Below are 27591 nucleotides of genomic sequence, written 5' to 3' on the forward strand. Positions count from 1 at the left end.
TATGACAAAATTTTAACAGCTGAGCTGAATTTTGTTTTGGTTCTCTCATGCTGAACACAGCTATTAAGTGCTATCCATTCTAACAATATGGCCAGAGACCACCTTCATCGTTAAAAATTTGACCACATTAAAATTGTGAAAAGTTAAATCTAAATATTTATTTGAGAACCTAATTTCAAGACTATAGAGCAGCTCTTCAGTAAGAAATGGAGAATTTGACAGGTTTGACCACTCACCACAACAAAAACACTTAACTTTCCGATTAAAGGGTAAATTTCCAGGCTTGAGAATTAGATCAGCAGTAATTTTATTCATATGTGGAGTGGATTCAACATATATACCAGAGAGATACATAAATCTGTATTCTAACAGAACTGGCTATTTAAAAACCAAATGAAAGACAGGGACACATTGGAGAGCAGTTCTCTTGCACTGCATCTTACTTGGAGACCAGGGAAACGCAGCCAGGCTGGACTGTCTCAAAAGTTGAAAACATATGAACACATAATCTTTGTGATTATTTGTGCCTGTTTCACCCTCAGTCACCTTGGCAAGCTTTCACTAGCCCCTGGGTTTCTGCAGATCTTCAAGTAAACTTTGGGTTTATTGGGTTTTGTCCTGCAGCAGTTCATGTAAACATCCAACAACTACTAAAGACAAGCCCCACACCTTTGTGCAAGTTTGCTGTGGAATATTTCAATTTAAGATCAGTTCCGAGCTCAGCTTCGGTAACTTCTTTGAGCTATGGGATCTTCAAAGGCAGGGGATGAAGGCATGGAGCTTGTAGCAAGAACAAGAACAGATAACTGGGTGCTTTGGCCAAAACAAACCAGGAGCTGCCCTGCCACTAACAAAGGAGGTTTGTTTATTTATTTATTTATTTTAAATTACCTAAAATTAAACTATGAATAGTCACTATGGGTAACTTTAAACTTCCTGGAAATGAGTTCAAGCTCTGAAGGAGCTTGACCCAGTGGATCTCAGAGCTGAGTTAACTCACCCTTGAAAGCCGCAGCCAGACCAAATGCCTCTCTCCTGACAAGTAACAAATTATCTTGCTTGACGCATACAACAATGCTTAAAGGAGAAACAACTGAGTATAATTTTTTCCTGACTTACAGTAATTTTACAACGGTGATTAATATTTTGATTTTGTTACACATTTAATTCATTCAAAATGACACCCTGATTAGACATGTTAGAACCCCTCTGCTGCCTGTGAAGGGAGGTATGAGAAGCTCCATGGAGACAATTACATCTTGTTTGTGAACTGACAACATACCAGTCCTATTTCCAAGCGTGTGGTCCCCGGGAGGTCTAAGACTTTGAGGTGAGCTGACCCCAAGCACCCAGTTAAAATTGTCCGCCAGGGAATTTTGCCAGCCACATCTGCCGTTCTCAAAGGTGCAGGAAGTTCCACATTCACTCTCGTCTGTATTATCCCCGCAGTTGTCTTCAAAATCACAGCTTTGTTCTGGTCTGTAACACTTGCCGTTGTGACATTGCCAGTAGCCATGTGAGCAGGAGCCTGAAAAGCGAAGAATGGGGGTGACCTGGTGAATCGCGCCGCCATGCATCCCAGCAAGGTTACTGGAAGGTTACATCTCAGACAGTTTGATATTTAGGAGGAGGAGGGTGGTCCAGAGCAGTTTTATTAAAAGCCTTTGGTTCCCCTGAAGTGCCAATCCATTATCAGTTTATTTCTTTTGTATTTTGTCAAGAGATTGCCTAAATAAATGACTGTTTCCCTTGTAAAGCCTTTGAGGGCAAGTTCCAGCCAGGCATTCCTTCACTAACAAAGCTTTCAAGTCTGACTTAATTGCTGACATTCTCCTTTCATGTGGTGTAGGATTAAACCATTTCATTTTAGCTGCAAAGTTGAGCTCAGTTTAGCAGCCCCAATTTGGAAGAAAAAGCTTTTCTATTTTAACTACAGAGGTTTGCCTTTTAATGGATTTCTTTTTTTTTTTTTTTTTTCTCCAGACAAGTTCAGTGGGGTGATGCTGTCCTTTTTGTGCAGTGTTCCTCACATTATTGAGGGATAATTCTGCTATTGTAGAGCCTAAAAATTGTAGGACTTATTTCACAGGATCCATTTCCAAGCTTCATGTTTTCATTTCAGATCAGTTTCTACAGGGCTCTGGATAAAAGCAGCCCCTTCAATACATTCTCTAATCAGGAAGGGAGACACAAAATTCAGAAATGGACCCTCCTTATTTCCATTTTCCATTCTGCTCTGCCAGAAATAAACGCACGAGCATAATTTTATTTAAAAATAAGATTATCACTATATTAGCTCATCAGACGTAAAATTATAACATGCACATGTGTGAAAGTTGTACAAGTATGGGAAGAACTTGAGTTAATTGATACTAAGAATCTCATGGTGTTAAAAGCATTTCCATTACCACTACTTTAATTTAAAGGAGGACCTGATAGAGCTAAATGAAATTCAAATAAGGCTAGATTGTATTAAGTTGTCAGAATAACAGATTTATTAATAAAAAGAAAATAAGAGATGGGGTATTCTATTGCTGTGTTGGCCTCCTCCATCCCTACGACATTGTTTATGCCAGAATCTAAATTACAAATGTCCCAAATTAAGTGAAAAAACATTGCCACACCCCTTTGCTGTAGATTTAGGATAAAGTGAAAGCAAGCCTTGGATCGCTAGATATTAGCTAAAGAAAACAAACATTAACCCCTCTTTTTTAAGTAAAAAATCCTCCTAACACATAGTTATAAAAAATACGTAAATAAATACAAATAAATATCGGAATACCATAGAAATATCTAGCAAGTTTTCCAGGGAAATTATTAATTTTTAATTCCTGATTTCTTAGTAACATAAAAGTATGTATCATGTTTGCTCCAGAATACTGTGTATGATTTGGCTTTTAACAGTTGTTCAGAGAAAGGAGGCAAAGGTCCTGAACAGAAAGCAGCAAGTCAGAATATAAGTCTGATAATGGCTTAGAAAGTCCTGAACATCAGGCAAAGGTCTCCAGAGCTGGAGACAAGGAAAATGGGTAGGCTCTGACTAGAAGAAAAAGACCTGTTTGAAGTTCACAGTTACAAGTTTATGAAAGCATCAGTGTGACACGTATTGGTACACAATCTCTGAAAATGGGGCTGGCCAAAAGAATGGAGTAATCGTATCGATGTACCAGTCAGTGTCTAATTATTGCAACTTGCAAGACAGTTGGAGTCCATCAGAAACTTCTCCTCTCTATCAATCTGCTTCAGAATTTCAATTATCCGTGTTGTTTCCCAAAGGGCAAAAGAGATTTTTTGTAAAATTGCTGCCTAATTTAAATGGCATCTATTTTTAGGAACTAGTAATTACAATCTTGCTTTCCTTTTATATAATTGCAGTAAGAATTTAAGCAAAAAAATATTTTTTTCCACAAACTAGGAATTTAAATTTCAGGATGCAGCCCATGCTTGGAAATACTTTTCCTTTCTGCTCATCATGATCAATAATTGCAATAACTGTTACATTTTGAGGTCCCTTTGTAGCATTGCTTCCAATGTGAGGTCGAAAAAAAGTGGAGTTGAAAAGTGGAAGTCTTTCTGAGGAAAAACAAAGAAATCCATCTTGAATCCTGGCATGAATGAATCTTTTCAAGCATGTGTAATGAGTGATATTACACTGTCTAGCTGAGCCTGTAACGTGACTTGTTTCTGGATGTACTTCCATAGTATGCTTTCTCTTTAAATGACATATTTCTAAGGCTTTATAACTGTTTAAAAAAAAAAAAAAAACACCGCACAACCCCCCACAAAAAAGAAACAAACCACAAAATACCTATAAGAAAAGGGGTTTTTTTGAGCTCACTTCCTTTCTTCTTTTCTTTTTATCAATCCTAACAATCCAAACTCTCTCTACATAGATGTTTGTATTCAATTGAGAGGAATTTCTCCTTAGCAAGGTTCAGTAACTTTTTCCTCCAAGCAGTGTTTCTTAAAGATTATTAGCAGGTAGACTTTTTGCCCTATGTGCAAACTGCAGCAACACACTAGGCTGCAGTGGACCCAAAGGAGCTGTTAATGTCTTCCAGATCAATAAGCTCTGAATTGAGGAGGATTTACACAACAGAGGAAAACAGCTGCAGCAGTCAATAATCCCCCTGTTTTATATACCCTGAACAAAATCAACAGATGGAACATTTATATTTTAAAATATGTAATTAAGACAAGCATTAATCCCTTTTATTTTATAAAAGCATCTCTCTTAAATATATTTTGAAAAAAATATACCAGCAAACATCCAGAGAGAAAATAATCTTACTAGCAGATCTGAAATATCGTTTATCTTCTATATCAATGGACTTTTAATAATAATAAAGATGACATGCTATATAGCTTGCAACATTGAGGCAGAATAGCAATAAATTACAAAAAAGACATTCATATTGAGAAATGGCATCTATGTGTATTATTCATGTAATCTTCAAACTCTGGCAAGAATGGTTGTGTTCTCAAAGAACTAATTCCAGAGGGGAAAAAATTCTTTAATCCTTTAAACCATAGCCTGTGTCACAACAGGATTTTTCTATGAGGTAGCTAATTTTTATGTAGCTCTACATCATAGTAATAACTTTATTGCTTGTTTAGCTCCTCTCTGAAAATAAATTAAAATAAAATTTAAACCCCTCTAAAATTAACTCCATTAATGTATGGTAAGATGATGCACAAGCACCCTTTTATTTATTCTTTTCTTTCATTTTAGCAGATGGAGATATTTGAGAAGGACTTGTTCACTTAAAAGGTCTTAATATCTTCAGATGATCTTCCTACATCTTCTGTTCAGAAACACCCTATATTTAAAGCTAATTTTTTTGGTCACCCGAATTCTTTATCAGTTGTTTGATTCCTCTACAATATTTAGTTTGCCTTTTATTTCAGGATGAGGATCCTTCCTTTTATGAAGGTAATAGGGTTTTGTTCCATTTTATTTTATTTTTAAATGCCAAGTAATGAGTGGCATTTACCATTAACATCCATTAAAAGTTCTCACAAGGTCTTTGGACTCATATCTGAGTATGCAAGCATTTCATTTTCACTCAATATTGATGAAAACAAATTGTGTCATATTTGCTTGGATTGGCCATGAAAGATTCCTACAGGAATTGTATGATTACACATCTACATTGATGACCAAACGGAGCCCAGTTTATGTAATTTATCGGAGACAAGCTTAAGAAATAGCTTGATCATGTTCTGTAATTACCTGCAAGAAGACAAACACTGATAGCAGAAAGCTCTCATCTAGTAGTAAAACCCCCCCCAACATTACATGCTGGAAAATTGAAGTTAGTGAACTTCAAATTAAAATAAAATGATGGAGTAATTAACCATTAAACAGATAACCAAAGACTGTGATAAATTCTGTATCAGTTAGAGGCTTTAAATAGAGATCAATTTTTTTTTTCCCAAGAGATATGCTTTAGGTTAACTTAAAATTCTTTGGAAAACCAGGTTAATGTTATACAGAAGGCTAAACTAAATACTAATAGTAGTGCCTTTTGGTTTTAAAAATCAAAGTGCCTTTGCAGACCTTAATTTGCTTATGTAATTATGAGAATTTATAACAGATAAACTAAATCTCTATCCTGCCTAAAGTAGGCATAAAAATCTCCAATTTCTCCATTAGAGTCCAATCTTCTTGAAGCTGGTCCTTTAACTATCTTTGTTTATTGGAAATAAATTAAGTATGATAATTAAACTGATAAATAACATCAGAACTTCTAGAAAATTGCAAAAATATGATTCTATGCGGGATTACACTAGTTATGACTCTAGTCATAAGTGTTTAACACTTAATTCTCTTAATTTAAACTTGGGTTTTTTTCAGTTCTTATTTTATCTCAGCGTTGTTTTAAACTCACCACCAAGCTAATTCATATTTTAGAATGACAGGAAACAGATTGGTGACAAAGATATTCCAAGTAGGTAAACTTGTGCTTCTTAAACTGGTATTTAATGGTATCATCATCTACGTTTTCCAAACCTAAATGCAGCCAATTGAATGGGACAGTTTACAATTCTCAGAAGTATCGGAACAACATGCCAGCAGGCTTGAAAAGCTAGATCTGCTTCAAAATATTTTCAAAAGATTTTATTTACATTCACATAGCTAGAAGTATACCAGTTCCTAAGTCAAAGCTGGAGTTGCTGTAGAACTGTAATCTGGTACAGAGGCCGGAGTAATTTATCAGCAGGCTAAGAGTTTGACATCCCAGGGATAGGGGTTCTCTAGATAATTCAGATCTCCTGAGTTATTCCCTGCAACTGTTACTCCATTATCATTCTTGCTCTAAGTTGACATTACCGTATGACTGAATTTTATGTGTCCTTAAAAAAAAAAAATTGTTAACAAGAACATCTTTAATATCTCACCAGCATAACCCAAGGACACAGAGTAAAGTGCTTTCATCACAGCTGATGATGCGTAGTAATAATGACTTGTCAGCACAGGAATGTGAAAAATGCATCTCATTTCAAAAGCAAAGCTTTGGAAATTACAACAATTTTTAAAGACTTTCAGAAGTCGAAGTACTGGAAAAAAAGAAGACTTAAAAACTGCTACACATTATTAGCTCTTTCTTTGTAAATAGCCTGTTTTTTCTAGGATTGAGTGCAAACATTTGAATTCTTTGTTTTGCAAGCCGCTCAAGTACCTTGATGCATTGATTTGCATTCTGAGCAACCCAAAGTTTACAAAACAACAGCTTGAGTTCATTTGCAAAAGGGACTTTGAGAAGAAACTGTTAACCTTCTAAGTTTCTCCCATGACAAAGAGCTGAGGAAGGCTTCTCCAACAACCAGAACTTCCTCAGTTGATATCTTATCTTGTCCTAACCTAGGTGAGAGAAGGCAGTGGACATGGAGGCCTAGAACTTGAGAAATGCTGGGTCCACAGCTGGAACTATAAACCTAAATACTTTTAGAAATCCCTTCTCTGGCAAATAATGAAAAACCATATGAGTTAAGCAGTAAAAGTACAAAATAGTCACTGAGACATTATATGATATGTCCACAAGACCTCAGAAGTCTCCTCCAGGAATTGTTGGTTGGGTTTTTTTTTTGTTTTAACAAGTTAGACGCTATAAGGCGGTCCAGGAATGGCTTTAAATTGACATAAGACTGTTCACTATTCAAAGGGAAGATAATGAATTATGCATATCTATTTTCAGTTGTGGATGTCTACTATTTATGAATGTCAATCTTTTCTCTTAAATCAGTATTAATGTACAAAAGTACAAATGTAAACTACAAAGGAAACTGCACTGCAATATTCTCAGTTATGTACAGATGGGATAAAAGTGTGAAAGAGCTGCAAGAAATGTAATTTGCATAGAATTTCTATAGACAATTACAGCATTTAAACACAGCAGTATTTAAACGCTTTAGCAATACCTGAGTAAGACTCAGGCATAGGAGAAATGAAAAAAGTTCAAAACTGATTAAATTGAATCTCATGACCCCTATGAATCCTTCATCTCTCATTGCTCAGAAGGAATAAGTTTCAGGATTACTGTATTTACCATATGATATTGCAAAACTTCCTATCTATATTAGACAGAATGTTATAGTGAGCTGAAGAGGACATGATGATTAAAAGATTTTATTGATGTCTTGAACAGCCTTCCACACAGCTTTGAGCCTCCACTGGAAAGGTCAATAGGAAAATGAAAAACACATTATGCTTGATGGAAGAGAAAGATACCTACGAACTCTTTAATCGCTCAGTATCTCAGAGAAATATAGCTTCTAGTATGGTCAGCTTTTCCCTTTCCTCTGTGTTACAGTCATGTTTGTTCTCAGATGGTGGAAGAAAAAGATGAAAAATACACCTATAAAGTCAGCATCGGTGGCTTGAGGTGAGATTCTGCAAGTAACAACAACTGCATTTGGAACCTGTATGCTCTAATGTCACTTATACTGTTAACATCTTCTAATGTGATCAAGCAGTTCTGTTCCTTACTTTTTTTCAGCCAGTATGAACAATTAAGACAAAAGCATTTTTTATTTATTATCCTCATTTAACGTTAGTCCAATCCAGCATTATCATTTATTCCCCAAAGCAATAATAGTTTTATTAACTGTACCTCAGTTCAGTACGTGTTCATGTTTAGTAGAACTCTTTGAGGTAAACTAATAGTAGCACATAAGCTTAGCAAGTGACTGAACAAGGAAACAGCAGAAAAGTTTACTGTTGGAAAGAAAGCCCCGATGAAATTGTTTTATCCCATTTCATAGGAACCTGGGCTTTAACAGGAATTGTTCAAATCACTGGGACTAGTTCACTTTTATGAAAGGGAGCAACCTCAAGCAATTTCTCTGCCTTCAATACAATCAGTGACTTCCTCTATTGCTGCTACCGGAAAGCTATTTTTTTGGTTTCCAGATAAGGAACCCTTTTCGCATCTGGCCTAAATTTATTCATGACCAGTTCAGAGACAGATTTGTATGCAAGCTCTGCCATTCAGCTCTCCTCGACACAGAAAGGAAGGGAAACATAGAAGAAAGTACAAACATTTTTGAAACCCAAAACCCAATACTACTCAAAAACTTCATATTTACATGGCCCAAACCTTCATATGAAAGTCCAACAGAAGCTGAAAACTCTCTTATATCAATCTTCTTTTGAAGCCTAGCCACACAACATTAGACAGCTTTAAAATACAGAAAAATAACTTTATATCTATGGCTGTGACAAATCATGAGAAAGACTTCTCTTTTGGTATTTCTGCTTTGTGACAACTAGGTCTCCCTAATTTGAAGTTGGGAATCCAAATTCAAGATTTTACAGATCTAAAATACATCTCCGGGACTTTCCAAGTTCACAAATCAGTAGATCATGTTTTGTATGCACTAGAATTCTGAATACTGGTGTGGCTAACCAAGCTCTCAAATTAACAATGTCAGCACTTAACTCTTTATCTCCACTATGAGGCAAATCTCTCAAAACTCAGAACCTCAATCCTGGGTTATTCTTCAGGGACAGAGGGAAAGAATTGTACCTTTCGTGAGTTATAACAGCTTTTGACCAATGTATAGCATCTACTTGGAAGCCATCCTCTTGGGGATTTACGTGTGGATGCATCTGTACATCTCCTAAAGGTCACTACTCAGAATCATATAAGCATCCTTAACAGAAATTGATTCCAAAGGGAGTAAGCTGTAGGTGTATGAAGCCAACTCTGTCCCTGCCTGGCACAACAGAAAAGCAGCAGCTCTACTACAGAAAGGATCTTTTCCTCCTTGTACCATGAGAGATGCAAGATTTTAGCTTAAGATAATATTTATTGAGGATTTGTTATCCTATTGCAAAAAAGTTAAGAATAACAATGAAGTCGCTCTCCTGGATAGTGAATCTTTATTTGCCGTGTCAGCTACCGTTTATTCCTGATCTCAAGACAAAGTAACTTGTTATCTGTCACACTAATTAGGCTTTGTATATCCTACAGAAAGAATTAAGACTTACAAATAAGAGAGAATTAGGCTTAAATGCTTATGATCAAAATCATGCCTGAGTTTATCGCCATGGTATAATTATAACTTGCTATTGATATTGTCACTTTAAAGGGGACCAGCATAGCTGTTACACGTTTTCTCAGTAGGGAAATACTTTCTTTAGAACAGACATTCTGCTTGCACAGAAACTTTTTCATGCAGAAGCATGAAAAATATTAAAATATCACAAGAAGAGATATTTTAGCCATGTTTCCCAAGTTTACAATCTCAAACAATTTGAGAATTAGAAGTCAGTATTTTCTCTAGGACTGTGCAAGTGATTGAGTATATATATATGCAGGGGAGAAACAAATGTATGTGCTCTGTTGGGAGGGACAGACCAGATACAACTGCTGGTCTGGTGGACAGGCTCTGTCCCTTTTAACCTTAAGAAACAGATAGTTCATTTTTATTGGATACTCGGCTATTAAATAGCCACAGCTCATTTCTGCTGGAGGATGTCACATTTCTGTTTTTAAAAAATTGAAATAAGAATTTGCTAAATGAAAAACTACTCAGTAAAATGTCAGACACAAAGAATTGTTCTAGATAAGCATTTTCTTTGCATGACCTTCTTTCATCTAAAACTGAAGAATATAACATTTTACAGATTTTTTTTTTCACCCTGTCTCTGTGCTGTCCTTCCCCTAGGATAACATATCTTGTTATTTCCATCATGATCTTCAGTACACATGAAAAGAAAAACAAATAATGCTTACAGGGAAACTGTTTTAATTAACTAGTTAGTTATATGAAGTATGCATAGTAATATTAATTGTGAATCTCAAAATATTTTAGCTAACCAACCTGGATTAATTAATACCGTGATTCAGAAACTAATCTTTCAAACAACCTCTCTGGTAAGGCACTGGCACAGGTTGCCCAGAGAGGTTGCTGAGGCCTCAACCTTGGTGGTGTTCAAGGCCAGGCTGGACGTGGCCTTGGACAACCTGGTCTAGTGGGAGGTGTCCCTGCCTATGGCAGGGGGGTTGGAACTCGATGATCTTCAAGGTCCTTTCCAACCTAAACCATTCCATGATTCTATGAAACTTTTTGTTGGTTTCTATTCTATGATCATTTATCACAGTACAAAACTAGTGTTTCAGCTAGTTTCAGTTTCATTCAGTACTTTAGTTAGCTATTACATACTTACTATGGAAGTATGTTATTAGAACTCTTCAGAAAACTAGGATTTTGTTAAGAAAAAAAATTACACTGATATTCTGGGTCTCATTCACTGAAATTGGTATCCATTTTCTTCTGATGTAATAGCTTGTCCTACCACATCATCCCCAAATTCATTCCATACAATAGGTTGCTTTGGTTTTTGTAGAAAATAATTTCTCAAGCCAGTTATCATCACACCAGTAAAAGAATTTTTGATATCAAATCTTTAAATGCTTGTGCATTCTCTATCCAGTTACACAGTGTCTTCCAGATGATGGTCAACGAAATATGTGCTCATAAACTATACTGTTTACAAATGTAAGCACCCATTCAACTAGTGAAAAGATCTGGAATTAAAAACCAGAATTTGAAGAGTAGAATTATGGAAAGTACTTCATCTATTTGGAAAGCAATGCAGGTTTTTCTTACAACCCTACATAATTGTAAATAGCTCCGTAAAAACCAGATGATAAACAGAGCATTGGAAAATATCACAACCTACACAACTGCAAAAGCCTCTGTTAAAAGACATACATTTGGCTATTGTGCTAGCTAGCAGCAGACACTGTAACTCAATTCAGCCTTGTGGAAGGACGTTTACAAATATTAGTTCGGAAAACTTTTTGTCAAACAAGGCACGTTCTAGTCTTTGACATAATATGTAAATGATGCTGAACTTATCCTCAAGCTGAGCCGTAATAGTATCAAAGTAAAGATGTCATTTATAGAGCTTTATGCAGCCAATTCATAAACACTTCTATCAACATAAAAATCTTGTACCGGGTGTCTAAAAAGTGTCATTGCTGGATAAAACACACAGAATATTAAAGTCTATCATTAGTTCAATTACACTAAAGTCCTTAAAAGAAATAAAAGATCTTCAAAGTAAACACATATTACACAAGAAAGCATATTTGAAGGCCTTCTTCAATAACAGCTATGAATTCTTTCTAGTCTCTTAATTTCTAGCATTTTTAAGGAAGTATTCTGACCTTTTAAATTTTAGACTAGAACAGAAGGATCTACTGAGGACAAAATCTCATTCTATAAGGTGCACGCAAAAGGGGAACGTTAATAGAGCCACCCTGTGCGACAGCCACTGAACAGGGCCAGAAGCAGATGTCATAAGGAGGTGACATCATGCACTGCCATCCCACAACAGCTGCTTAGTCTACAGTTAAACAAGCGTGTGTCACATCCCATAGATGAGATACTGCACCAGTATTATGGGAAACACTCCGTATCTTCCAACGCTCTGAGGCTGTCAACCTAACTGCTCATCACTTGGCAGTCATTTCTGCTTAAGCTAGCAGCAAGACAACTCAAAGACATTTCTGATAAAGCAAATCTAAACCAACCTAGGAAAAGAAAAAGACCAGTAAGAGATGATGAAAATCAAACTACATCAAAAAGAGGTCTAAAATAAAAACCCAGATGGATCAGCTCACAAAGCGACATATACCTTTACATCTACACATAGGCAAGCTAAGTGTCCAAGTTGCAATTAAATCTGATGGGGAACTGGTTGGACTCAAAGAGTGATCACATCATGTTAAATAGAAAGCTAGGGTTTTAGTCAGTTGCCCACACACATAGCATCTCTATATGCATAAAACATCGTTCCTTGTCACCAGCTGCTACCCCTAAAGGGTATACCCTTTCTACACAACCTGTATTATACACCTGTCAGCACTGTGGGGATTTCTTAGACATCCTATTGCATCAAAAATAACAAGAGATGCCTTTGTATGTGCAATTCAGTCATGTCCTGACTGGCTGAGCAGCAAAAGAACAATATAGTATGTTGAATGTCATTGGAATTGGAACCTGACACATCTTGAGCGCACCTAGATGTACATGACATCCCATCTGAGTCTTTACATGGAGCTGAATCCCATTGTAAATACTTCAAGTCTTAGATAAGTCTGAAAAAATTTGGATTTACTTTACTTAAAGATTCATTATGCATGTTAAGATGCTTTTATTTCTCTCTCCCACAACTTTAATTTTTACTTAGATACCTAAGAATGCAGCACAAAAATATTAAGGGCTTTCCTCAAACAAAGAAGCGTTTACTAAAAAGAAAGGTGGAGAAAAGAGTCTTTGCTCTCACCAGTTCACCAACATATTCCCTCGCTGGTCCAGCCAAAGAGGAAAATCTGTTAGTTTTTTTCCCCTATGCTCAGTGAAGACCATGCAGCCTCAGTCAATAACCTCCCATCATTTTTTCTTTTGGAAAAATTCCGTGATTATTGATGACATGATGACACAACCTTTGCTTGTATTCTGGATAGCTGGAAGTCTCCAGAGATCAGGAAAGCACTTTTTTAAATTCAATTTCTTCAGTCTCTTCTCCCTGTGTGAGGCACGTGAGGTGATCTCACTTCTGAGCATAAACCAAGTGTGGTCCTTCCACACTCAGGACCGCTTTATACTTTTTGACAGTTAACAGTCTTTTTACCACTTATTTGTTTACTAACTTTGTTTATCCTACCACTAAGCAGCAACCCAGGCACATGTTGTGATAGTTAGTTAGGTATCTCGGGAGGCATATTCCGTTGAAAAGTTTGAGAAAAAAATAAATCACAGAGTTAAAATGAAACTGTGCAGTGAATTGCTTGAAATCTTCCTTGGCATAAAGCACAAAATATAAACTGAGCTTTCAAATAAAATTTACAAATTTCTTATGCAAAATAATGTTTTTCTTTGTCTAATGTATAGCATATTGAAAATGTAAACACTGTAACTAGAAAGGTAAAATACAGTCTAAAGTGAGTATTGATAAGTACGTGCTGAAAAGCCATTTCAAATTCAGCTTGTTTCCTGCAGTTAGAGAGGGAGAGAAAAGTACACATATGCCTGCGGTCTTAACCACACATACAAATTTTGTTCCAGGATGTCTAGACAATTCAAATACCTGGCAAACATGTAGTGCACTAAAGGTAAAATAGGACCAGATACTGCAAAATATAACTTCTTTTCAGATCACTGCTGCAAGACTTGACTTCACAATAAAAAACACTTTATATTTCTGAGAATGCCCTGCGTTATTTCTCTATTTTATATGAATGAGAGAAAAGTAATAATTACACTCAAGTGAGCATAATTTGTTAGTTAGTTCTTGGAATGCAAAGTGGTGTTAGAGTTTTCATGTTCTCAGTACACCCAGGCAGAGGCAGGATCTGCCTATGGAATATGTAACTCATAGGGAAAGCTCCGAGCTCAGAATGCCAGTATTGCTCACAGTGCTAGGAAAGCTTAGATTTGGTACAAGTCTTCTCACTTAGTCCTCCCAACAGGGAGAAACTAAAAGAGCACAGCAGGGTTCTCCTTTGTAAATACAGTATCAGGAATTCCAGATTCCTCTTGCATTTTTCGGAACAGTTTGCCTTTGGTTAGAAAAGCTGTTCCCATACCACAGCTACCCATTGCCAAAAGGAATCACCAGTTCATACCATGAACGTAGATATAAATACCTGCCCTCACCTGCTGCTCGGAGACTCACGTCAAACTGCCAGCACTGAAAATTCATTTCTCCCCACCTGATACTTATTTGGATGTCTGCTCTGGGACACGTTTCTCAGAAACCAGTCTGTGGAGACCCAATAGCTAAGGAAAGTTTTGGAGATGTTAAACTGTCCCGCGAAACAGAAAAACAAGCGCTGACGGTGCCCTACCTCCAAGGACCTTAGATGACATTAACCATGTTCTGTTCAATTTCTAGAGTTATAATCAGTTAAGGGCCCAATCCAGGCTCTGCCCTAGCTGCTGATCCAAAAAGCCTTTGAGCTTTATTTCACATTCAAGGAATTAGGTCTGGGAATAACTAAGGGAAACATTTTGTTTCTTTGAGATAAAATTATAATAAAGTATGAGAAACTTCTGCAAATTAGCTTTTCTTTGCTGTATGTACAAATATTGCAATTGGTTATGGACAGAAATGTATCCTAAATCCCCAGAGAGTGTTGGAAAAAAGCTATTTTTAAGCACAATGTATCTTTAAAATTACAACACATTCTAAATTTTTGTAATTATTTTGAAAACTAGACTACTAGAAATTCATGGGACTTTTTTTTTTTTAGTTTAGCAAATGGGCATATTGTTTTCATTTTTAAAACCATCACACAATCTGGTACAGCTAGAGCTCAAAAACGGAGGAGATAGGTCAGAGTCCTAACTACCAACAAACAAAAAGAGGAAACTGTGGAATGAAATAGGTGGACCAAGGGCAGGTACTTCCAGTTAAATTTATAAAGTATAGTGATTATAATCACACTGACTTGGAATTTAGCCGGAGAAAGCTTCATAGAATCGCAAAGTACAACATGAAATTCCAGGCTATATATTTTATCTCCTTCACTGGCAATAAAAGGAACATTTTCTTCCTAATAGCTGGACAATATATATAGAAGTTGAATTCAAGTCACCTATATGCATAACTACTATTAGCTTTATGTCCAGCTACTAAATCTACTTATTCTACAGTATTTCCACCATTTTTCTGGAAAGTATGGAACCATTGTATCTTGTGCCAGAAAGGAGAGACAAATAATTAAACATGTCCATTTATTACTTTTAAAAGTCCAGACTATAACCATGAACTTTTCTTTTCATATTATTATATAGGTGAAAGTGAAAATTCCCACTTGCATGGAATTTCATTCTAGATACATCTAAGAGCCTGTTTCTGTTCAAGTACTAATTATGAAAAAAGTTTTACAACCTGCTCTATGCTACTAAAGCAATTATATAAGTATATTCTATCTTCCAAAAGTTATGAGGCACATCAGAAATTATGAATACCCTTATAGGCTTGTGGGTTTTTGTTGGTTTTTGTTTGTTTGCTTGTTTGCTTCCCAGAAACAGCCAGTTTTAAAATGCTTTAGACATTCTACTTTATTTGTTTCGCATCCTGTTCTCTCAGACAATGGTCAATGCTGGTTGCTTCAGAGGAAGATGCAAATGTTCTGTTATTTCAACAGTTGTGCATAAGGAGACATTTTTTCCTCTTTTCAGTAGGAGATCCCATTATAGACTGAAGCATAAAAAGTGATTGTTCTTGTAATTATGTATTAGTTAGAATAAGTGTCAAGGTTATTTCTATTTATGTGTCTCTAAATTTTTATGAATCTAATTACATCTGCAAAAGAGTGATATAAGCAATAACCTTTGGTCTTTAGAGTAAATGCTAAAGCTTTTGGTAATATTTAAAATGAAAAGGTTTTGGCAAATCTTATTTCCTGACTATTCTCTTCCTTTGCCTTTATTTATTTTAATTTTAGCTATGTTGCTGAATTCTATAAATTTTAATATTTTTTTTTTGGTGAATTAGACATTTGTGCTAAAATGATTGTAAAAACAGTCTGGAAAACAAACAAACAAACAAACAAGCAAAACAAACAAAAAACCAACCAACCCACCAACAAAAAACGTAGCAAGGCCGTATTCTTTAATGCTTACTCATAAAAGACCAGGTAAATGCATGAATAACGAGTTAAAAAACTCTGCTAGTGATACAAAGTTATTCAGGGTGATATGAGCTAGGAATAACTATGAATAATAGGAAAAGTATTTTGTGAAAATGAAGTTGCTTAAAGTGACCGTATCCAGCACTTGTTACGCACCGGGCAACCTTCCTGACATCAGCCTCTGTTGCAGGGCATTGGGCTTTCCTATAATCCCTATAACATAGCTGCCAGCCCAAAGCAAGTGTGTCAGGTGTCTTATACAACTGCAATCGAACTAAACAGCCACGGTTAAGCAAATGAATCGCATCCTGGGAGACCGGCAATGAAATGCGAAGTTAATTGAGTTACACAGAACAACACAATCCGTCTTCCCATACGGGTGATGAGCTCCAATCACTACCGCTACTAAGGAGTGGCACAGCAGAGTACTGCAGATAGCTCCTGGAACACATCACCCAATGCTCAAAAAGGGCAAAGCCAATAAAATTTTAGGATTTATCAGGAAAGAGAGCAAAGAGAAAAATAATCCTTTTGCTACACTATCATTCCACTGTTCACTCACTTCCTAAATAGTCTACGCACACCTGATTTTATAATCTCAAAAGATTATAGCAGATTTTTTTAAAAGTCAGAGAAAGGAAAACATATGGAATAGTTTCCATGTAAGAAATAAGCTGGAACTCCTTCAGTGTGTAATGCTGCTCAAGGAGAATTGCATAGAGATCAATATGGAGTAGGTGTTCACCAACATTTTCAGTAAAAGACATTATCAAACAGGAGACGGTGAAAACAGAGTTGCTTTCTCAGCAGGTGACAGACCTGCACAACTTGCTGCCAAAATTGAGGAGGGGGCTAAACTTTTGAATGTGTTCCTGGGAAAACCCAGCAGCCCTTGGCAGCTGCTGTATTCCCAGATAAGTGGTACAGACACGTGAGCAGAAACTGATGGAGGGATGTGCCATTTTCATAGCCAGTAACAACACTTCAGGAGGGAAGGGAGGGAAAGGAGAGAGAGGACAAGCAAATTTGGAGATCATGGAAGTTGTTGTCAAATTCATGACGTCTCTTTTGTAAAAACATATAAGTATAAAATGTGAGTCATGGCAATGGTCTCACATTTTGTGGGCATAATCAGATAGTATATTAATCTATGAACATTCTCGGGGGGATCACATAACTCCCTTTGAAATTATGGTTGTTGAATGAAGAAGCGGGTGTGAATGCCTCCTGGAAAGGCTGTGACTGAAAACTATTAACTCCCTTCAATTGGGGAAAGCACATAGAAAATAGCTGTTACTGGATCTTTGAAATATAATGGAGAGAAAGAGTGATTAAGTGTGGGGAAAATTTGCTACCTGACGTACACAATTCTGCCCATAGGAAGGTCAAAGTTATTTCAGAGGAAACAAGGCTGGAATTGCAACTTTTCAAGGTTCGCTGTGGCCAAGGGCTGTTCCCGGGGTGATGTGGATACAGGCAAGCCCTTACACGGGGCAGAGTCTAACTTGCGAATCTGGGCGCTCTGCAGAGACACAGCAACAGGCATAAATAGCACCGGTACAACAAAACGATCTTTGCGTTTTCCCACACGCAATACCATTGCAGGACATGAACAAACCCCAATATTCTCGCATACATCACTATTCATACAGTGAGGAGTTGATAAGCGCCAGCCTAAAATGATGTTTATTGTTTCTCAGGCGCAGCATTTTAAGTGGCTCTGGGTGGCTTTCCATTCCAGCATCGTTGTTGCTAAGCAGCACCATGAGGACAGTCTACAGCATGCTGTCAGTTTACAGAAAACGACAATGCTAACTTTCAAAATGATTTTTTCTAGTTGTCCAGTGCTCACGTTCAACCTTTAAGTATTACTGCATCTTTGTCCAGAAGTAAAACAACCCCCCTACAATGTATTTTTTTAATGTTTAGGACTTCAAAGAGTTTACACAGAGTCAGAGAGCAATTCTTCTGAACAGGGAGAGTCTCTCACAGATAGGAACATTTAATAACTCTATTCTGTTTAGTCCTTACACAGTATCCATTGCCATAGCACTCTATGTGCAGAAATAACAAGCACAGACCACCTTAGTATACTTGTGTTACACAGTGATGCTGCTCATAAGACTCAGAAGAATCTCCCTTGGTGTGTGCATTACAATGAATTCTGATTAAAAAAAAAAAAAAAGACGACATTAAAAATGAACTGTATCAGTTGGTTTTTTTTTTTAATGTTGTTTGATCGGTTTGTAGAATACCAATTGTAGATTGGTATGTCATAAGAATTGCAAAGTAAGCTCTTCAAACTGTGAGAAGGAATACTGAATAACCGAACTTCATTTGGGTGAAGAGAAGGGAAGGAAAACATTATGACAGTTACTATTCACTGTGCTCTTTTGAGTACCTATAATGAAGGAAACACTGCTTGTAAGTCCTGAGACAAGGAAACATGTCCAAATATAGTAGACGAAGCATAATAACCAGCTAGAAAACTATGCCTCAGTACCAATTCTGCGTTGCTATGTTATGAGACTAGAACTCAAAAGCTATGAATCTTTCAGAGATAAAACATTTCAACTTTCTTAAATATATTCGCCTTGCCTGGAGACAAGAAAGGAGCAGATCTCTGCTGTATGCTGTTCTTCATCCTCAGAAACATTAAAAAACTTGAGCAATGTATATAAGTATTTAGCTTTTGGTTAAACTCTCCTTTGTCTCTGCATACAAGTGGAGAAGTTTAGGAGTCCAGATTTTTGCAGCTGATCATCATGGTCATTCTAGCTGGCTCCAGTTTATAAAGTTACATCACAGGGCACTTTTCACAGCCCCCAGCACGCGTTTTGCCACTGCTCTGAACATTTCTGTAGGCAGGAGTAGATTTCACACTCAGGTTTCTAAGCCCACGTTTCAAGCAATGTTCCAAACAGATATCACTGCTAAATAGAAGCTGTAAGTTGGAACCCTCAGCAGCTAAAGTAAACTCTTGTCTGGGACAAGTGAAAATTGTTGGTCTAGAAAAGATGGTTTGCTATAAGGATGAATTTAGACCATTATCTCAGTGTTGTGAATCTACAAAGTTCACAAAGTACATCTTAGATGAGCTACAACAAGAAATCAGTCTCTGGTGGCTTTTTTCCTGAGATTTTAGTAGCTTTTTTATTATATACCTCATAAAAGTGTTTTGGAACATCCTTTACTATCAAAACCAAAGCTTTTAAAGTTTCTAACATTGCCACGGGGACTTGCATCTACCATTGAGAGGATAAAGTCTGAAAACATCAAAAATAAGGACCCAGAAATCTCAGCTAGTGTTCCTCTTGGGGTAACATTCATATAAAGTTGAACTTTAAAATACCAATCTCATTTGCAATAATTTTCCATGACTGTTTTGACAGAAGCAGGAAGCCAATACAATGTACTGTAACCGGCAACATTGGCCATATCTTTCCTGCTTGTCTTGTGCACAAAGTACAATATAATTCCTTAGGTTTGATGTAGTCTCATCAGTGTTATTTCCCAGTGCCTGAGCAGTGCTTAATGATATCCTAAAGGGGAAGGCTACTCATTAGCAGCAGTAACAAAGCAAAGCAGCTCACATAAATTAATGATCCATTCTCCTGGTAGTCCTTGACATTGGGAAATATTAACTTTGTTTTATTGATCAGAAAGACAGAGAAGTGAGATAAAATGACTTGCCGCAGCCATGCAGGAAATTTGTAGTAGGCCCAGGAACAAAATGCATCTCCTAAATTCCACTTTGGGGGTTTACCTTTCAGTAGCTCTGGTGATAAATGTGGAAGGAGGAAAGAGATTTTTCCTGTTCTGTCAGAAAGAGTCTCTCCTTCATCATTTGTGTCCAAGCAAATATTAGTAACGAACAACATCAGTGCTTTCAGGAGCAGCTCTTACCTTGGGGTTATTGGGATTCAGCCCCGTTAGAACTTTATTATTTTTGGTAAAATTTTTCTGAGTTTTATCTCCTTTGTGCAGTAATAATTGCACCGATGCTGGCACCGCACCACATGGGAAGAAGATGGATGTGGTGCCTAGACAGTATTAGTAGGAATTCCCACTCGCCAAAAAGCATTAAAGCCCACCGGCCTTATTGCAATCTATCCATATTGGCTCTGTCCCATTCTTAGTTCTTTATTTTACAATAACTATATTTTCCAAGTATTGATAAATAAATCCTACTGAATTAAGCAGGATATTGCCTAAGTATACATGGCTGGACAATAAGTATTGCAGATTCACAAGTGTTGACTCAGTACCCAAATGATTACTTCATAAAATAATTTTATTAGAATTTCAAAGAGCTACTTAAAAGCATGTTACTGTCAACATGCCTTTAGCAAGCTATGTATTCTATTTCTCTTTCGAAGGAGAGACAAAGAAATGAAAGCATTGCTGCTATTCATTCTTTCCAGACTTACAGACATGGACTGTTTGTCCATAGCAGGGACATACCTGTTGGAGGCACCATTGTGGGTTCTGCTGGTAAAAATTCCTGGGATGGTAAGCACTCCTTGGATAATGTGAGGTCATCAAGTGCTATGCCATCTTTGGGACCTTTTCCAGCTATCCCTTCAAAGACAACTTGGAAATCTTCATCTCCATCTCCAGCCAGGATCAGCGCCTTGCGCTGCCAGAAATTTCCCTGGTTTCCAGTAAGATTAAAGAGAATTTTTTCATGTTTTGCCATAGTCCTCTGGTAGACAATCAGTGATCCAACATGAGCTCCATACATATAATAATAGAAAAGTATCTGTAAGCAAAGAGCAATAGCATCAGCTATACAATAGGTGACTTCAGACACATTCTGCTATTGTATTTACCCTAATTATCAAATGGAGCGTCATTAGTGGCATTCAGATTAGCCCTCAATTTTACAGATTCAAAAGTGATTTAATTAATTCAAATGCACACAAAAAGACTTACTAGTGAAAATTTTTGAACTATTCCATAAGACAAACTTGGAAACCAACATTACAATACTGTGACAGCTGATCTTACATTTGTTTTAAATAACTCTTGCATGCAAATGAAAAAGAATGAAAATACTTGATAAGGAAACAGGAATGGAGCACTGCTATTTACAATATGGGAAGTGACTTCAGTTTACTGAACACTGTTCTGGTTATGCGTTTGTGCTAGGTTATAGTGTGTAATTAGAAAATAGTCTAATCTAATACAGGAGCAAAACTTCTACATGGACTGCAGAAATGAAAAACAGCAGCTAAAATGAAGTATAAGAGGTCCTTGGATAAGAAAAGTGATATTTTTTTTTAGCAAAAATGGGGAAAACAAATTATGAAGTACAAAAGTAAGAACAAGTACATAAAGAACACTAAAAAAATCATTGTGAAGAGTTATCGCCATTAACTGCTCTCTCAGTTATTTTCAAATCAAGAGCAATAAAGGAATACTTGTATTTGATCAAATTAATACTTAATCTAGTTCAATATCTTGTTTCTGACAAAGATCAGAATATTTCCAAGAATGGTGTCAGATCCTGAAAGAAGGCAATTCATGCTATAATATGTGAGACCATGTCTGTGGCTCAAATTTCTTCCTAGTCTAATGCATAGCACAAGCCTTAAAGAATGAAATTTTTTTCTTATTTGTTAAAGCTATAAAAAACATAATATCAAATATTATGATACCCATGTAAATGTAAAGTCACGGTCCTTTGTGTTACCTGGTGCTATAGGATTTTATAGGCTTCTGCAGCCTATTGTATTGCATAAATATACTATTTTTTTAAAACACATTTCTAATTTTAAATCACATTTCTATTTAATTGATTTTTTCTAATTATTAATTTGTAAAGCCACCAAGGGCTTTGTGCTATAATCCCTTTGAAAGTTTTGCTATGCTTATTTTCAGAATGTCTCCTGTGCAACGAAGTGACCAGCAGGTCGAGGAAGGTGATTCTGCCCCTCCACTCCATTCTGGTGAGACCCCACCTGGAGTACCACATCCAGCTCTGGAGCCCTGAGACCCCAACATAAGAAGGACATGGACCTGTTGGAGCGAATCCAGAGGAGGGCCATGAAAATGATCACAGGGCTGGACCACCTCTCCTAACAGGACAGGCTGACAGAGTTGGGTTTGTTCAGCATGGAGAAGAGAAGGCTCCAGAGAGACTTTATAGCCTTCCAGTATCTGAAGGGGGCCTACAAGAAGGCTGGAGAGGGACTTTTTACAAGGCCATGTAGTGATAGGGCAAGGGGGAATGGCTTCAAACTGCAAGAGTTTAGATTTAGAATAGATATTGGGAATTTTTTTTTCATTCTGAGGGTGGTGAGGCACTGGAACAAATTGCCCAGAGAAGCTGTGGATTCCCCTTCCTGGAAGGGTTCAAGGCCAGGCTGGATGGGGCTTTGAGCAACTTGGTCTAGTGGGAGATGTCCCTGCCTGTAGCACGGGGGACGGAACTAGATGACCTTTAAGGTCCCTTCCAACTTTAATCATTCTATAATTCTATGAAATATAGTTTTCTTGTGTGGAAATGTTTCCTGTCTCGCAACTAGTCTGTTTCTCTTAAAATCCTTCTTTAAATGAGGTTTATCTATTCAATATATGTGTATATCTTTAAACTATATAATTATGTTCACATTTTTAGGATTAATCTCTGTTTCTTTTTACTACTGTTGATTTTGTTTGATTTTCTAACTGTAATTATATTCTAGCAAATATTTTCATAGAGCTGCACACCACCCTACTCCCGATTGGCTACAGTCCTTTCCAAAAGTACCAGACTGTATTTTGTATGTTTGTCTTTCTTTTATGATCATTGAATTCATATTCACCCATCCCCATCCCCAGCACCCAACATCACTTTATGGATGTCACATTTATTCGCAATACCATTATCTCAATTACGCTGAATAATGTTGTGTATTGGAGTCAACATACTGTTCCTCTGTTCTATTACAACATTTCTAGATATATTATATAGTAGTAATGTCATCTTGATAACAGTTATGGACAAATTTAATTTTAAGCATGTATCTAAGTGCTTTCAGGGCTAGGGCCCCACATTACTCAGGCTTGAAGTATAATGCATGTAAAATATTCATTCTCATACTTAATTTGTTTTGCACCATAATGTAGGCTAGCTCTCTAGTCTTAGCTCTCCAAGGTTCTCCAAATCTTGTCATCCATCAGTTGGCTACTTAATCTTTTCAGGTCTATCCTGAAGAATCTATCATAGAGTTTTGAAAACTAGAAGAATTATAACAACCAGTTGTGTTTGTAACTGATTTTCTGATATTGAAATAAAATTGGAAAGTTTACAATACAAAACTATACAGAAAATACAATACTTTCAAAAACAAACAAACAGCCCCGACACACACACTTTCTACCATTCATATCATAAAGGAATTGTTGATATTAATGATAACTTCCATGGTTTTTGTTAAAATTCTTTGACCTGATTCTTAAATTCCCTCAGAACCACAATGTATGCCATATGCTTTTGGTTACTTACTGTAACTAAATTTAATTCTTTGCTCCAACACCATCTCTTTTGGCACCCTGGTCCTGCAACAGTGCTGCTTCAACTTTAGAACCAAAGTTATTTTTAAAGCATAAAACCAGATTAGGTTTAGAAAGAGATGTTTTTAAATATGATGCTAGAGAAAAAAGCAAACATCTGCAAGCTCATGTGAGCAGGATTTTTTAAAATATATATATTTTAGGTAATATAGAAAATTAACTTAGAAAACATGAGATCTTGGCTCAAATATTGAAGATATTTTATAATGGCTAAATATTAGTCAAGTTTTGTTTGAATCATAAAATTAAGCCATTTATGTTTAATACTTCCTGACTTTCTTACCTATAAAGAGTTTTGGGAGTTTTCAAACAGCCAGAATTTCAATCAGATGAACTGCTTAGAAATTTCAAGCATAAGCAGAACTCTTTCCAAGTTTCAGGTAAACTCTTTACAAGTTTTGATTTTCCTCATGAGTAGGAGATAAATGGACCCAGAGGCAAATGACCGGACATTTTGAACAGAGATGTCATCTGCATATACAGTAAAACTGTTTAGGTCTATTTCAGTCTATGGGAACCTTCGTTTGATGAGCGCAGCGTGGTGATCACGCAATCAGTTCAATTCAAAGAATTTTTAAAAAATGACTTCTCTTCACCAAAATTATCCTCTTGAGAGAGCCAGTTGTTAGATAGATGTGTAAAGGTGAACTTGCAAAATGAGACTGCTGAGGACAAAAATCTAATGTAAAATGATTACATATCCTATTTTACAGGCAGAAGCTCAATACATTTTTACATCTTCCATAACTATAAAGACACTGATATTACCTCTCAGGCAAGTTACTAGACCAGTATCACCAACAAACAGATGGAGTAAGAATTCCAATGTATCCAAATGCTGGAGAGCAAAGTGCCTATTTTATGGGCAGATCATTAGAGAGGTCTTAAGCTTATTTAACTGGGTAAAGCAGGTAGCCAACAAACATTCCTGTTGCCAAGTTTCACAGATCTTCATGTGTTAATAGCAAAATAATTAGTAAAATAAGAGCCTGAACATTGTTTTTATTCACAGTAGTGCCAAAATTCTTTACCTTATATTCTAGGCTGACATGCTACTTAGACCACTTGTTGTTGAGTAGTTTTAGGGACCATCTGATCCGTTAGGATGAAGTTTGTGGTCTTAATGAACTACTTGAGAGGTTAATTCCCTCATCTCAAATCAAATGTTGAAATAACTTCATATACTAATACCTCTTTTTTTCTCTTCACTAGGTCTTTTGTTTTTGTTTTTGTTTTTTTTTTTTTTTTTTACAGATCACTTCTTCAATTCTGGAAATCCATTCCCAAATTTACCCTGAAAATATTAAGCTATTCCTGGCTTGCTAATCTTTTACAGTCTTTATGAATTTTCCAAATTTTGCTAAATTTCCAAAGGATAAAACTACTACTTTCCCTCTCACACCAGCTCCATTTATGTACAATATCCCTCTCCATGTAAATAATATATATAGATATTTCATTAACTCTATTTCTAATTACTGTTTTAAAATTATTACTAATTTTATTATTAATTAGAATTATTGGCAACTATTAATATTTAAACTTCCATTTTGTGTTTGACACTGATGATAGAAACTGAGGTACCACTCATTTTTGCCTTGACACTTAAAGACTATGAAAATCTGGGAAAATACCATTTCAAAGTAAGGTATACTTCAACTTTCTGGAAAATTCACTTTTTCTGCCTGTTGTTCCTCTAGCAGCTTCTGAGAGATATATTGTGAAAGGCGTCTTATGAAAATACAAGTTGTCAATTTAGAAAAGACTGTGAAAAGATGCATCAAAACTTGAAACCCTTTTAATCCGGGTATGCAGAGAAAAGATCAAGCTCAAATCACTGTGCTGTAACGTTTTGGAAAATAAAGGCTTACTTTTCTCCATTCTCTAGAGGAGAGTCGGTGACAAAGCTTTCTGTCACACATCCTTCCATTTGCACTTGTACTCTTTGAAAGCCAATTCTTACTGTATTTATACACATTTTCTCCATAAATCACAAACTATTACATAGCTTTATGCTACTCAGGGCTGGTGCCACATAGGACATATTCTAAATCAGACACTGTGTTTACTGTCATTTTCACCTGAATCTCCCAGAGTACTTATTTACTTACAGAAATCATTCTTCTCCCGCAACAAGATACATGTTTTCTTATGATTTCAAGGAAACAAGATCAGCCCTTGACTCTGCTACAACGCGCTTGTTTTTTCTCAAGAAGTATTTCAGTGATCATCTCTATTCAATTTAGGAATATTATCTTCGTGCAATATAGAAATCAAATTCTGCATTCCAGCTGGTACCACACCCACACATACCTTGCAGTCTTTATTCCTTCCGCTTAGGACAGGACTAGAAATCCTAGCTTTCTGTCCTGGCAGCTGCAGAAATGAACTCTTTATAAAAATATAATGACCAGTTGGCTCTTGTAAGGTATGATCAGTAGCTGGTCCAGTGCCCATTTTTCTAGTACTGCTAGTTCTGAGGTTCCAGTCAAAATCATCATTTTCATCTTGCGTCCATCCACAAAGATCAAACTCAAAATTGCAACGCCCAACAGATGTTCCTGAAAGACATTTGCACACATATGAAAAGAGATTTTTTTTTTTTCCAAAATTTAATTAGGTACATATACTACAACCTAGTACTCAAATCTACAAAAGAAAAAATTATGCTTCCATAAAAAATAGAACATCCATGTATCTTATTAAACAGAAGATTTTAATGTTCTAGGATATAATAATAGGATATGATAAAACTGAACATATTTGAGGTAGGTATCTGTGTTCTCATTAAACTCAGCAGAGTCCTTGGTATAAAAGCAACCAAATATAGCACTATTTTAGGTCAAGCTGAATAGCTCTTTAGGGTCTTACAGGCAGAGGTCAACTGGTGCCCTCCATAGCGCATCCAAGACATCTGCAGAAAACTAGACTCTTTTTGGAGGAACATGTTAAGGTCAGGTGAAAACGATAACAAATGCCTGTATTTGGGGAACAGAAACTCATCCAAATGAATGTGTTGAGCACCAAAAAGACAAAGCCTCCATACAGACACAAATAGGTAAAACATAAATGCAGGTGTGCTAACTTTGAGCTGAATCAGACCCTTAGTTTACTTTTGCATGTTTCCAGAAGAATTCACACATGTAGTTTTCTTAGCCAATATGCAAATATAGATGATTATCCACATTTCACCTTAAATTGTATTTAATGCCTAGAAAAAGAGAAAGCTGTCATAGTTTTGGTTGATTTTTATATGAAAAAACATGCATGCTCTTTACCGATTTTCCAATATTGAAAGTCAAAACAGCCAGCATGGTGAGTCAAGCATCCACATAAATTAAGGTTAAGTCAAATGCATCACTCCATAAGTTTAAGCTGTGTATATTTTTTCCTCTATGCATCTATAACTTCATTATAATCATTACCAACTAAGATTAAACTTGGTGAAATAAGCTGGAATTTTGGCAGAGCCCTCAAGAGACTTCCAACTGTCCCCTGAATATTCTTACTATTATTGCTGGAAAGCAAAGTGCTTTGAAGATAAATTTGGAAACTATGTGGATTATTTGATCCGACAATATAAGACACGACAAAAGCTGTCTTGTAAAATGTAAACAGAATCTGAGCTTCTTCTGGAGTCTGATAAAGTTCAGCCACTTAAAAGTAGCTTTATTTAATTAGCAGCTGGTCGGAAGGCTCAGTAATGAGGCCAAGGAGCTAAAATCCATGGAGTTTACACATGGACCAAAACTGTACAGACTGATACCTCTAAAATTTCAGGCTGAAATCAGATGAAAGATTTCTTCCTTGAATTTTTCTTTGTGCAGGTCAGAAGGGTGGAAAAGAAGCTAGAAACTTTTTCTTCAAAATATGG

General features: G+C 36.3%; 1 protein-coding gene across 1 annotated transcript in view; it reads right to left on the minus strand.

The window, feature by feature from the left end:
* MALRD1 (MAM and LDL receptor class A domain containing 1) overlaps positions 1-27591 on the minus strand; it is a gene marked incomplete at both ends in the record, with an annotated part of 280930 nt that overhangs the window by 131620 nt on the left and 121719 nt on the right. The window contains 3 exons of the mRNA XM_082479776.1: positions 1283-1528; positions 20622-20919; positions 26031-26278. Coding sequence (XP_082335902.1) covers positions 1283-1528; positions 20622-20919; positions 26031-26278 — 792 coding nt within the window. The remainder of the gene's footprint in view (positions 1-1282; positions 1529-20621; positions 20920-26030; positions 26279-27591) is intronic.

This window comes from Vanellus vanellus (genome assembly GCF_965231255.1).
Source record: "Vanellus vanellus genome assembly, chromosome: 2".
Lineage (NCBI taxonomy): Eukaryota > Metazoa > Chordata > Aves > Charadriiformes > Charadriidae > Vanellus > Vanellus vanellus.